This window comes from Salvelinus namaycush, chromosome 25 (assembly GCF_016432855.1).
Source record: "Salvelinus namaycush isolate Seneca chromosome 25, SaNama_1.0, whole genome shotgun sequence".
Lineage (NCBI taxonomy): Eukaryota > Metazoa > Chordata > Actinopteri > Salmoniformes > Salmonidae > Salvelinus > Salvelinus namaycush.
The window spans coordinates 23110404-23124117 of record NC_052331.1 but is presented as its reverse complement, the minus strand read 5'-3'; the positions used below and the strand labels follow the sequence as shown (position 1 = coordinate 23124117).

Genomic DNA, 13714 nt, shown 5'->3' with positions numbered 1-13714 from the left:
ATATAGCAGATAGGCCTACAACTTTTTTCTACATCTAAGCCTTCTCAACTCATGACATGCACAGTACCTTCCCAACCACACTGATAAAATGCAGAGAGCTAGAATTCATTGGTTTCAAAGGTAGGCACTCTGTTGTCTTTAATTAGTGCAGTATCTTTACTGAAGTTGTGAAATGATTTGAATCACTGAAAAACCATTACTGTACTATTATTAAAGAGGGCTAGTAGAGAGTACAAGCTATGTTCTGAGGGAGAATCATACAGGAGAGAGAGACTGGGAAAATCACATGACCTGGTTTTGGACTGGACTGGTATTTTCCTAACCACCCTCTAGAACACAACATACCCAGGTGCAACTTTACACAGGAAAGGAATCAATTTCTTAATTGGGACATACAGGCTCACAAAACAATTTATAAAGCATGTTAATTTCCTGGTGGTAAAAGAGGAACAGGAGCAGGTCGTGTGTCTCAGCAGAGCACTGAAATAAACTGCCGAATGGAGAGGGATAGAGGGAGAGAGCCTGCAGCAGTAGCCCCAGCCAGCCAATGCCTGAGCGTCCTCAGCTTCTCCAGCTTCTGCTATCTGCACCCAATGTGGCTCCTTCACATGTGTGGATTTGTACAGGGTAAACATCGGTTGGTCAGATAAACAGAGAAAGGCCTCAACACAGGCCCAGATTAATCACTGTATCAGATGTGGCAAACGGCTCCCACAGGAAAGCCTAGTAGGAAAGCCTAGTGCTTCAAGATCTTAGTGTATCATCCTTCCTACTTTCAGCAACTTAACCATGTCACTACTTTTCCCCTTTCTCAAGATGAAATAGACTCCCCAGGTCTGAAAATGAATGCTTGGGTTTCAGTGGAGGAACACATCAAAGGGAGGATATGTTTCTGTGAAAAGAATGATGTAGCCAAAATACAGTATTTTACCTGAAATAAATGTTCCTCTCGTCTGAGTGTGCCAGAGCGCAGAATAACTGATGAATTTACGAATGCTCAACACCGGTTGAATATGGCTGGTGTCAGTAAACGTCAGCAAAAAAGAGCAATTAAATTGTTGCCAGGAGCACAGTTACAACCACCAACACTCTGGATAACATGAAAACAGCTTAACCAGCTCTGCTAGGACGAGTAAAATGGTCAGAGTTTGGATGAGGGTAAAGCTTAAGATGATTCTTATGGCATTGCACACGGTCAGTGTGAACTTTATTTTACTATTCATATTTTTGACAACTTTTACTTTTACTTCACTACATTCCTAAAGAAAATTATTACTCCATACATTTTCCTGACACCCAAAAGTACTTGTAACATTTTGAATGCTTAGCAGGACAGAAAAATTGTCCAATTCACACACTTATCATGAGAACATCTCTTGTCATCCCTACTGCATCTGATCTGGTGGATTCACTAAACACATGCTTCGTTCATAAATGATGTCTGAGTGTTGGAGTGTGCCCCCGGCTATCTGTAAATGTCTGAGTGTTGGAGTGTGCCCCTGGCTATCTGTAAATGTCTGAGTGTTGGAGTGTGCCCCTGGCTATCTGTAAATGTCTGAGTGTTGGAGTGTGCCCCTGGCTATCTGTAAATGTCTGAGTGTTGGAGTGTGCCCCTGGCTATCTGTAAATGTCTGAGTGTTGGAGTGTGCCCCTGGCTATCTGTAAATGTCTGAGTGTTGGAGTGTGCCCCTGGCTATCTGTAAATGTCTGAGTGTTGGAGTGTGCCCCTGGCTATCTGTAAATGTCTGAGTGTTGGAGTGTGCCCCTGGCTATCTGTAAATTAAAAAAACAAGAACATTGAGCTATCCGGTTTGCTTAATATAAGGAATGTCAAATGATTTATACTTTTACTTTTGATACTTAAGTATATTTAAAACCAAATACTTTTAGAATTTTTCAAATTTAGTCAGAAAGTGTTTTTCATTGCAAGTTAAAGCTTACTGTTAGCTAGCTAGCTAGCTGACGTTAGATGGCTGGCTCGCTGGCTAACATTACGTTTATGATCTGTGTGTAGTAATGTTATCACAGAATGCCATTTCGCATGGCTAGTTATAGACTAATGTTAGCTAGCTAACTAGCTAATATTGAACCTATTTGGTTAACTTTAGCTAGCTTTGACAATCGGTTTGTATTGCTAGTGCTCTATGGATTAGGATTATGGTTCATTGTTTAGCTAGCATGTCTTAACAAAAGACTCCACTTCGCCAGATGATCACATGACCCATCAAGTTAGCCAGGTTTGTCTGACGGCGATTACGGCTATCTATTGTATAATAATGCCAAAATATTTGTATCTGGAATTTGTCTTTCAGCATCAGTAGAACACGCCTGACTGTCCTCCACCAGTCATATAAGGAGAATGGTCTAATGCCTCCCATCAAAAAGAGATATGGCCCAAGCAAGCACAGGTTACACCTGAAGCATGAGGACTTGCAGCGAGTGGTGAACTTCATCAACAACTATGCAGAGGATAATGCAATATTATTACCAGGACACCACCCAGGACACAAACACTTTGGTGGAAAGCTGCTGCCATCCCATGTGACAAAAGCAGCAGTGTGGCATCTCTACAAAGAATCGATGACAACACTTGGTATGTAAAGCATAAACAACACGTTTTGATTATTTAATTGACCTACAACATGATTGGCACTACTTTTATTGATCTTACATTATTTATGTATTTTCCAGAGGTACGTGTAGTCAGGCTGTATGTTATCATTTTAACTTCCAATTTCCAAGATGATGTTTCTGTATGCAGTGCTGCTGCTCTGCACATTTGTAGGTAAATGAAAGTTACCTGATAAATTATATGATATATGATATATCTTAATGTTATATCTTAATGTTATTTTGTTGTTTGCAGGTGCACTATCCTTCTGACCCTATGCAGCCAGGTCCCATCTACTTTTTAACTCCTCGCAAGTGTGGCTTGTTTGGTGTCTGCTGTGAAGGAATACCATAACAAGTCAACTACTTGATTGATGAAGGCACGTCATCCAGCAAAGGCAGCAGCGCAGTCATCAACTACATGCACCATTTCTTCACCAACTACGGAGTTAGGGAAGCACTTGTGGCCCTGAATTGTGATAACTGCAGTGGCCAAAACAAGAACAAGTTTGTGCTCTGGTATTGTGCCTGGCGGACCACGCACAAGCTCCACCACAGTCTGGACCTTCACTTCCTGATCACAGGCCACACCAAGTTTGCCCACGGCTGGTGCTTTGGCCTCATCAAGCAGTGCTTCAGAAAGACCAGAGTGAACACTTTGTCTGAGATTGCTGATGTCGTGAAGGACAGCACTGTGACAGGGGTCAACATCCCAAAGCTAGAGGGCGCCGCTGCGCCTTCTTCACCACGCTGTCTGTGTGGGTGGACCAATTCAGTTTGTCCGTGATGTGTACGACGAGGAACTTAAAACTTACTACCCTCTCCACTACTGTCCCGTCGATGTGGATAGGGGGGTGCTCCTTCTGCTGTTTCCTGAAGTCCACGATCATCTCCTTTGTTTTGTTGACGTTGAGTGTGAGGTTATTTTCCTGACACCACACTCCGAGGGCCCTCACCTCCTCCCTGTAGGCTGTCTCGTCGTTGTTGGTAATCAAGCCTACCACTGTAGTGTCGTCTGCAAACTTGATGATTGAGTTGGAGGCGTGCATGGCCACGCAGTCGTGGGTGAACAGGGAGTACAGGAGAGGGCTCAGAACGCACCCTTGTGGGGCCCCAGTGTTGAGGATCAGCGGGGTGGAGATGTTGTTACCTACCCTCACCACCTGGGGGCGGCCCGTCAGGAGGTCCAGTACCCAGTTGCACAGGGCGACAGACCCAGACCCAGAACAGCATTCTCACATAGGTATTCCTCTTGTCCAGATGGGTTAGGGCAGTGTGGTTGCGATTGCGTCGTCTGTGGACCTATTGGGGCGGTAAGCAAATTGGAGTGGGTCTAGGGTGTCAGGTAGGGTGGAGGTGATATGGTCCTTGACTAGTCTCTCAAAGCACTTCATGATGACGGAAGTGAGTGCTACAGGGCGGTAGTCGTTTAGCTCAGTTACCTTAGCTTTCTTGGGAACAGGAACAATGGTGGCCCTCTTGAAGCATGTGGGGACAGCAGCCTGGGATAAGGATTGATTGAATATGTCCGTAAACACACCAGTCAGCTGGTCTGTGCATGCTCTGAGGACGCGGCTGGGGATGCCGTCTGGGCCTGCAGCCTTGCGAGGGTTAACACGGTTAAATGTTTTACTCACGTCGGCTGCAGTGAAGGAGAGTCCACAGGTTTTTGTAGCGGGCCGTGTCAGTGGCACTGTATTGTCCTCAAAGCGAGCAAAGAAGTTGTTTAGTATGTCTGGGAGCAAGACATCCTGGTCCGCGACTGGGCTGGTTTTCTTTTTGTAATCTGTGATTGACTGTAGACCCTGCCACATACCTCTTGTGTCTGCGGTTGAATTGCGACTCTACTTCGTCTCTATACTGACGCTTAGCTTGTTTGATTGCCTTGCGGAGGGAATAGCTACACTGTTTGTATTCGGTCATATTTCACCTTGCCCTGGTTAAAAGCAGTGGTTCGCGCGAAACTGACAATGCTTGACAATTGGTCCAGCATCGCCCAGGTTTGGCCGGAGTAGGCCGTCATTGTAAATAAGAATTTGCCTAGTTAAGGGAAGGAAACACAGTGACCACGCTCTTCAACCAATGTGTATGAATTTAGGAGCAAACTGAAGTGAAGAAGAAATTCAGCAACTCTTGGAGAAAAGTTCAAGTTTATTGTTAAATGTAAAACCAATGTTTTTCGGCATTCAAAAGAGTTATACAGGTGAAAGCTATGATCCTTTATTGATCACCTGTTAAATCAACTTCAATCAGTGTAGATGAAGGGGAGGAGACAGGTTAAATGATTTTTCAGCCTTTAGACAATTCAGACATGGATTGTGTATATGTGCCATTTCGAGGGTGAATGGGCAAGACAAAAGTTTTATGTGCCTTTGAACGGGATATGGTAGTAGGTGCCAGGCACACTGGTTTGAGTGTGTCAAGAACTTCAACCCTGCTGGGGTTTTCATGCTCAAAAGTGTCCTGTGTGTATTAAGAATGGACCACCACTCAAAAGACATCCAGCCAACTTGACACAACTGTGAGAAGCATTGGAGTCAACATGGGCCAGCATCCCTGTGGAACACTTTCAACGCCTTGTAGAGGCCATGCTCTGTCAAATTGAGGGTGTTCTGAGGGCAAAGGGGGTTCAACTCAATATTATGATGTTTTGTACACTCAGTGTACAAAAAGCCTCTTTAATTTTTTAATTTGTAAAACTTTTGTTTTCCTGTTCCAACAGAAGTTCTCAAGGCCCATGAATGAACTCCATGGCTTAAACATGGACAAGCAGGTAATATAACTCTCTCCCATAAATTACACTACAGTACACAACAAAAGCCAACAGACTGTGTGTCTCCCCCAGAATTATAGATTCCACTCTTTTCTCCTGGCTAATGCTGTAATTGTATTTATCGTTATTAAAAGTAATGCATGGAGAGTTCTCACTAATCCGGACGCTTATAAGAAATCCTATGACAACCTCCGATGAGCCATCAAACAGGGAAAGCATCAAAACAGGACTAAGACAGAATCCCACTACGCCGGCTCTAATGCTCATCGGATGTGGCAGGGCTAGCAAACTATCAAACATTAGAAAGAAAAACCCAGCTGCGAGCTGCCCAGTGAAGCAAGCTTACCAGACAACCTAAATGCCTTCTATGCTGACTTTGAAGCATGAAACACTGAACCATGCATGAGAGAACCAGCAGATCCAGATGACTGTGTGATCTCGCTCGCTCGGTAGCCGATGCGAATAGGACCTTTCATTAAGCAGGTTAACATTCACAAGGCTGCGGGGCAAGACTGATTACCAGGACGTGTTCTCAGAGCATACGCTGACCAGCTGGCGGGTGACTTCACTGACAATTTCAACCTCTGCCTAACCCAGTCCATAATACCTACAGTTGAAGTCGGAAGTTTACATACACCTTAGCCAAATACATTTAAACTCAGTTTTTCACAATTCCTGACATTTAATCCTAGTAAAAATTCCCTGTTTTAGGTCAGTTAGGATCACCACTTTATTTTAAGAATGTGAAATGTCAGAATAATAGTTTTTTATTTCAGCTTTTATTCCTATCGTCACATTCCCAGTGGGTCAGAAGTTTGCCAACAGTCAATTAGTATTTGGTCGCATTGCCGTTAAATTGTTTAACTTGGGTCAAACATTTTGGGTAGCCTTCCACAAGCTTCCCACAATAAGTTGGGTGAATTTTGGCCCATTCCTCCTGACAATTCTGGGGTAACTGAGTCAGTTTTTTAGACCTCCTTGCTCACACATGCTTTTTCAGTTCTGCCCACAAATTTTCTGTAGGATTGAGATCAGGGCTTTGTGATGGCCACTCCGATACCTTGACTTTGTTGTTCTTAAGCCATTTTGCCACAACTTTGGAAGTATGCTTGTGGTCATTGTCCATTTGGAAGACCCGTTTGCAACCAAGCTTTAACATCCTGACTGATGACTTGAGATGTTGCTTCAATATATCCACATAATTTTCCATCCTCGTGATGCCATCTATTTTGTGAAGTGCACCAGTCCCTCCTGCAGCAAAGCAGCCCCACAACATGATGCTGCCACCCCAGTGCTTCACGGTTGGGATGGTGTTCTTCGGCTTGCAAGCCTCCCCTTTTTCCTCCAAACATAACGATGGTCATTATGGCCAAACAGTTCTATTTTTGTTTCATCAGACCAGAGGACATTTTTCCAAAAAGTACAATCTTTGTCCCCATGTGCTTTCTTATGGCAGTTGTGGAGCAGTGGCTTTTTCCTTGCTGAGCGGCCTTTCAGATTATGTCAATATTTTAATGTGGATATAGACACTTTTGTACCTGTTCCCTCCAGCATCTTCACAAGGTCCTTTGCTGTTGTTCTGGGATTGATTTGCACTTTTCGCACCAAAGTACGTTCATCTCTAGGAGACAGAACGAGTCTGATTCCTGAGCGGTATGATGGCTGCGTGGTCCATATGGTGTTTATACTTGCGTACTATTGTTTGTACAGATGAACGTGATACCGTCAGACATTTGGAAATTGCTCCCAAGGATGAACCAGACTTGTGGAGGTCTAAATTATTTTATTTTTTTCTGAGGTCTTGGCTGATTTCTTGTCATTTTCCCATGATGTCAAGCAAAGAGGCACTGAGTGTGAAGGTAGGCCTTGAAATACATTCACAGGTACACCTCCAATTGACTCATATTATGTCAATTAGCTGTCAATTAGCCTGTCAGTAGCTTCTAAAGCCATGACATCATTTTCTGGAATTTTCCAAGCTGTTTCAAGGCACAGTCAACTTAGTGTATGTAAACTTCTGATCCACTGGAATTGTTATACAATGCATTATAAATTAAATAATCTGTCTGTAAACAATTGTTGGAAAAATTACTTGTGTCATGCACAAAGTAGATGTCCTAAAGAACTTGCCAAAACTATAGTTTGTTAACAAGAAATGTGTGGAGTGGTTGAAAAACAAGTTTTAATGACTCCAGCCTAAATGTATGTAAACTTCTGACTTCAACTACACATGTTTCAAGCAGACCACCATAGTCTCTGAGCACAAGAATGCCAAGGTAACCTATCTAAATTACTATCGCCCCATAGCACTCACATCTGTAGCCATGAAAAGCTTTGAAAGGCTGGTCATGGCTCACATCAATTCTATCATCCCAGACACCCTGGACCCACTCCAATTCGCATCCCGCCCCAACAGATCCACAGATGACACAATCTCTATTGCATTCCAACTGTCCTCTCCCACCTGGACAAGAGGAACACCTATGTGAGAATACTGTTAATTGACTGCAGCTCAGCGTTCAACACCATAGTGCCCTCCTAGCTCATCACTAAGCTCAGGACCCTGGGACTGAAAACCTCCCTCTGTAACTGGATCCTCTGGTCTTCCTGACCAGGCCGTCCCCAGTTGGTGAGGGTAGGCATCAACACATTCGCCACACTGACTCTAAACATGGGGGCATCTCAGGGGTGGGTGCGCCTCAGGGGTGGGTGCTTAGTCCCCTCCTGTACTCCCTATTCACCTACAATTGCGTGGCCGCGCACAACTCCAACACCATGATTAAGTTTGCTGACGACACGACAGTGGTAGGCCTGACGATGAGACCGCATATAGAGAGGAGGTTAGTGACCTGGCAGTGTGGTGCCAGGAAGACAACCTCTTCCTCAACATCAGCAAGAGCAAAGGAGCTGATTGTGGGCTAAAGGAAATGGAGGGGCCATGCACGCCCCCATCCACATCAACAGAGCTGTAGTGGAGGGGGTCGAGAGCCTCAAGTTCCTCGGTGTCCACATCACTAACGGATTTACATGGTCCACACACACCAACACAGTTGTGAAGAAGACACGACAATGCCTCCTCTCTCAGGACGTTGAAAAGATATAGCATGGGCCCTCAGATCCTCATAAAGTTTGGTATCCGACTGCAAGGCATGACAGAGGGTAGTGCGTACGGCCCAGTACATCACTGGGGCCGAGCTCCCTGCCATCCAGGACCTCTATACCAGGTGGTGTCAGAGGAAGGCCCTAAAAATTGTCAAAGACGCCAGCTACCCAAGTCACAGACAGTTCTCTCTGCTACCGCATGGCAAGCGTTACCGATGCGCCAAGTCTGGAACCAACAGGACCCTGAACAGCTTATACCCCGAAGCCATAAGACTGCTAAATAGCTAACCAAATAGCTACCTGGACTATCTGCATTGACTCTCTTTGCAATAACTCTATTGACTCATCACATATGCTGCTGCTACTGTTATCTATCATGTTTCCAAGTCACTTTACCACTACCTACAGTATATATACTGTACATATTTACTTCAATTACCTCGTACCCCTGCACATAGACTTGGTACTGGTACCCTGTGCATACAGCCAAGTTATCGTTACTCTTTGTGTATTTATTCAATGTGTTAATATTTTCTATATTTTTCTCTCTGCATTGTTGGGAAGGGCCTGTAAGCAAACATTTCACTGTTAGTGTACACCTGTTGTTCATGAAGCATGTCCTAAATAACATTTGATTTAATTTTAACTTGATTTTGATTTCTCTGTCTTTTTTGAAAGCATAAATTTCATCTGAGAATTTCCAAATATTTTCGTAGAATTTTCTAAACGTTTTACACGTCATGTCAAAAGACTGGGCTTCTGTACACTCAAATAATCTTGATTGGGATAATAAGGAACTGGTACATGAAGCATAAGGTTTCAAAGCTCTACAGGATACATTGTTTTTATGATAGTTTAATGTTCCACAGCACCCAACATTACCAAAAGTTGACCCTGCCAAGCACCGTGTTTTTCTTATGGCTAAAACAAAATAAGTTATTTAGCCTGGCAATTATCATTTAATGATTATCGTATTTTTCTCCAGACAGTCTTTATCCTTGCACGCACCTTACCCACAGGAGAACAGGGGACCCCCCTGGTAGAAAGGCAGAAACTAAACTGTAACTGAATGTTTTGTGTATGTTCAAAACGGACACTAAAATCAGCCATTTTTTTCAGACAATGAATACGTGTCTACTTTACTATGTGTTTGGGGTGTCAGAGACATGTCACTGAGTGTGCAATCTCTGAGACTTCTTTCCTAGACTGTTTACTAGTGGCCAATGTAATTATCATAGTATATGCCATTTATCAGACACTTTTATACAAATGTATTTACAGAGGTGCATGTATACATTTTGTTATGGATGGCCACATCAGAAATTGAACCCACAACCCTGATGTTGCAAGTGGCATGTGCCACCAATCTGAGTCACACAGGCCCATGAGTGTCTAAAGAAAAATACTGACCAGTAGCCTCTTCAGGTGTCCAGTATCCGGAGGAGTCACAGACCCGTGGCGATGTGGCCTCATAGGCATACTGATGGAAAACACCATCTGCCTCACAGTCCCTGCAGTTTACACTATCCACTGTAGGAGAACTGTCAATAGAGGTGCTCAAATGTAAGTATCAGAAAATATTTGAAATTGTCATGATCATTCATGAATATCTATGTCTGCATCCCAAATGGCACCCTATTCCCTTTATAGTGCACTATGGGCTCCCTATGGGCACTGGTTAAAAGTAGTGAGCTATATAGGGAATTGAAACCATTTGGGATGCATCCTATCTCATTACTGTTGATATGAGGAAAAAATGTAGCTCCACAATTATTCTACCTTTGATGAAGTGGCCCTCTTACAGGTGGAAGCCAATGAATGGAGACCGAGTCTGAGCTCTGTCCAATCACCATGGGCTTGAGAGGGATGGGGGTGGGCCTTCTCCCTTTCAGCCAGTTCTCGTAGACTAGATCCATATAACAATGCATCCGAGCCACTTGATTTGGTGTGAAATGGTTGGTGCAGTTATCGTCTCAGGAGAAGAAGTGAAAGTAGAGTAGAGTCAATGTTCCCAGCGGAAATCATCATTAAACAGCCAAGAGAATCTTGATCACTCAAGTTTGATGTGGATGAATTATCAATACTATGCAATCCCTAGTCCAAATGCAATAAACTTGGACGTAACTTAATACTGTATATACAGTAGACCTTTGTGGTCTTGCAGTAGGAATACAGCACCACAGCCTCATTCTAGGGATGCGTCCCAAACAGAAACCTATTCCTTTTATAGTGTACTACTTTTGACCAGGGCCCATAGGGCCCAGGTCAGAAGTGGTGCACTATGAAGGGATGAACTGGGATGCAGCCTAGCTTATGTTGACAGCATTGCAGAGAGGTTACAGTAGACCTACCTGTGTAACTCATGTAGTTGTTGTACGGTGTGTCCTGGTAGAGCGTTATCCCACAGGTGTCGTTTACATGGCCAGGGTCATGGCAGGCCTTTGACTTTGGTGTAGGAGCCGTGTCTGCACATAAGTCTCCTGTCTCCATGGAGGGAGTAGTCTCCTGACAGGGGTCATCACAGGACTCCCGCTCACTGACCCCCTTGAAGACATGATACAGTCCAAAGATATGGCCCATCTCATGGATCATTGTGTTATTGTGTCCGACAGTGCCAAAGTAGGATGGATTGAGGACCATTCCACCTGTGGATAGGATCGGATGATATCGTTGTCATGTTACCACTCTAACAGAACTCAACAGGTGGTGAGATAGCTGAAATAATCTGCCTTTGTTGCTTCCCAAATAGCTAGGTGGTATTTCTTAGAGCCCGTAAATAACTTCTATCCCAGACGATCTAGCTCCATGATCACAGTGGGACATTATTTTTTGGGGCGAAGATGAATCAGACACAATCTCTATTTATGTCTATTTCATTGACTGTGTCAATGTTTTTTGTGTGTTTCTTGACTAGCTAGTCAAGCTTGCCATCTCAAGCAAACAGTCGAACACATTTTGTCTGACAAGCTTCTGAATAATACCATGTTAACACTTGGTTTTATAACCAACTAATGTCATAAAAACCTTAAACGATGTGACATTTATAACCACTTAGACATGAGGCAACCCGTCAGCAGTTTTAACTCAGCATGTAAGAAACAAGTATAGTGCTTTCCCCAGAAATAATTTGCATAATTTCTTATGATGTAATTTATGGAATATGGAAGCAGTGGTTATTGCTCATTATTAACTTTAAGAGCTGGAATAGAATAAAAATGCTATTTGTTTTCTAATTAGAAACACTATTCAATTTGTGAGGACTTCCGCTGGGCCCGTTGAGACAACTTCACTTTAATAGCACATTTATAGCCTGTAAATATTGACAGATGTATTTCAGGGTTCTGCTTCAACATTCACTTCGGTGGAGAATATTTTCTGGTACAATCGAAGTTAATTGGTAGAGGATCCTCTTGTCAGATGAAGACTTCTGATAGGACTCATTAAAAAGGTTCTCATGGTTTGTCCTCAGACATAAATCATCAGGTCTGGGTAAACATACAGTGGGCTTGACATGATTGACACCCTGATAAAGATGAGCAAAAGTGACTTTACAAAATAAATAATTCAAATACTGAGCTATATTATATGCAAAACAAATTGGGAAATGATTTTATACTAATACATACTAATGTGGACCATGCTCAGAGAATGAGATGTTGTTCAATAAGTAATACTTTTTTCTCAAAATGATTGACACCCCTGTTTTCAATGCCTTTCAATATCTCACCTTGGATTTGAAACTTTGATCTTATGGGGCTATTTTGCTTCCACTGGTCCTGGAGCCAAGGTCAACGGCATCATGAACTTTACCCAGTACCAGGACATTTAAACCAAAAACCTGGTTGCCTCTGCCAGGAGGCTGAAACATGGCCGTAAGTGGATCTTCCAGCAAGACAATAACCCACATCAAAATACACAAATAAATGGTTAATTGGTAAAAAAAAAAAAAAGAATCTACATTTTGCAATGGCCATCTCAGTCTCTGGACTTGATACCCATTGAAAACATGTGCTTTGAATTGAAGAGGGCAGTCCATAAGTGCTGACAAAGGATATCAAGGATATGGAAGGATTCGGTATGGAGGAATAGTCTAAGATCCCTCCCACTGTGTTCTCCAACTCATAAAACATTTTAGAACAAGGCTCAGTGCCCTTATTCTCACAAGGTATTGAGGTTGTGAAGGGAATTCATTTTATGATTTTGAACCCTACCTTTTTGAGAGAAAAAAGTATTGTTAAACAAAACCTCTTTCTCTGAGCAATTGAACAAGTATAAAAGTATACAATTTCCCCAATTTTTTGAGCATACAATATAGCTCAGTATTTTAATAATTTATTTTATACAGTAATTTTTGCTCATCTTTATCAAGGGTGTCAATCATTTCGGACCCCACTATATATATTCCTGTGTCATCTGATATACAAGCTTGACAGTTTGTTACAAAATAAGACTGTGAAAAGTAACTACACAACTGACACTACAAAGTCTCTCTTCTCTCTTACAGTCGTGGCACCACTGCGTCTTTCCCCGTATCATTCATGGCTTTGAGTGAAATATCCTCAATTGTGGGAGCTGTGGGGTTCAAAGAGGGGAGGGAAACCTGCAAGACGACGGTCCATCAGGGACACATCAGAGAAAGCCCAGCCCAAAACACTGACTGGCTTGTTGATGCAGTTCAACTCTGAGGATGAAGAAAAGGACATCTGTGCTGGAATGCTCCGCACGCCATCCCCAGGGCCCATAATGAATGTGCCAGGAGGTAAGACACAACCCAGAGGGAACACAACAACAAACCTGATTGAACAGAGAATAATACTTTAAAGGGGTTTCACTCCCCGGCCAAGCACTCTTTGTGAGTGATTTAAAGCTCTTCAGTAGATGGAAGAGAATACACAGAAGAGAATAGAAGACTAAAGGATAATTTACAAGAAGCAACTTGACTGTAACATAGTACAGTCTTTTTTTATTTGGTAGAGCAATTTCTTTAGTAATACACAGCCAAAATAATACCAGCCAAACCAATTAGAAAAAGACCTTCCCACTTCAGGTAAAGTTTAGATTTATGAAAGAGCTGGATGTGAGGAGAAAACTCTTAGCTTTAACGAGTGCTTAAACAGTCAAATGGGCTGGCAGCGATGTATAAATGGCAAAAGGGCATTACCCTGGCATTTCTGGTTTTTGTTTGGTTGTTGTCGGGATTGTCTTTACACTGGAAAGCCCTAATGATTA

The 13714-nt window shown here is 42.9% G+C and overlaps 1 protein-coding gene across 1 annotated transcript in view; it reads right to left on the bottom strand.

Annotated features, from left to right (window-relative positions):
• pappa2 (pappalysin 2) overlaps window positions 1-13714 on the bottom strand; it is a 66480-nt gene that overhangs the window by 40566 nt on the left and 12200 nt on the right. Inside the window, exons 4-6 of the mRNA XM_038963260.1 lie at window positions 10837-11130; window positions 10265-10457; window positions 9896-10026 (exon numbers count right to left, since the gene is read on the bottom strand). Coding sequence (XP_038819188.1) covers window positions 9896-10026; window positions 10265-10457; window positions 10837-11130 — 618 coding nt within the window. The remainder of the gene's footprint in view (window positions 1-9895; window positions 10027-10264; window positions 10458-10836; window positions 11131-13714) is intronic.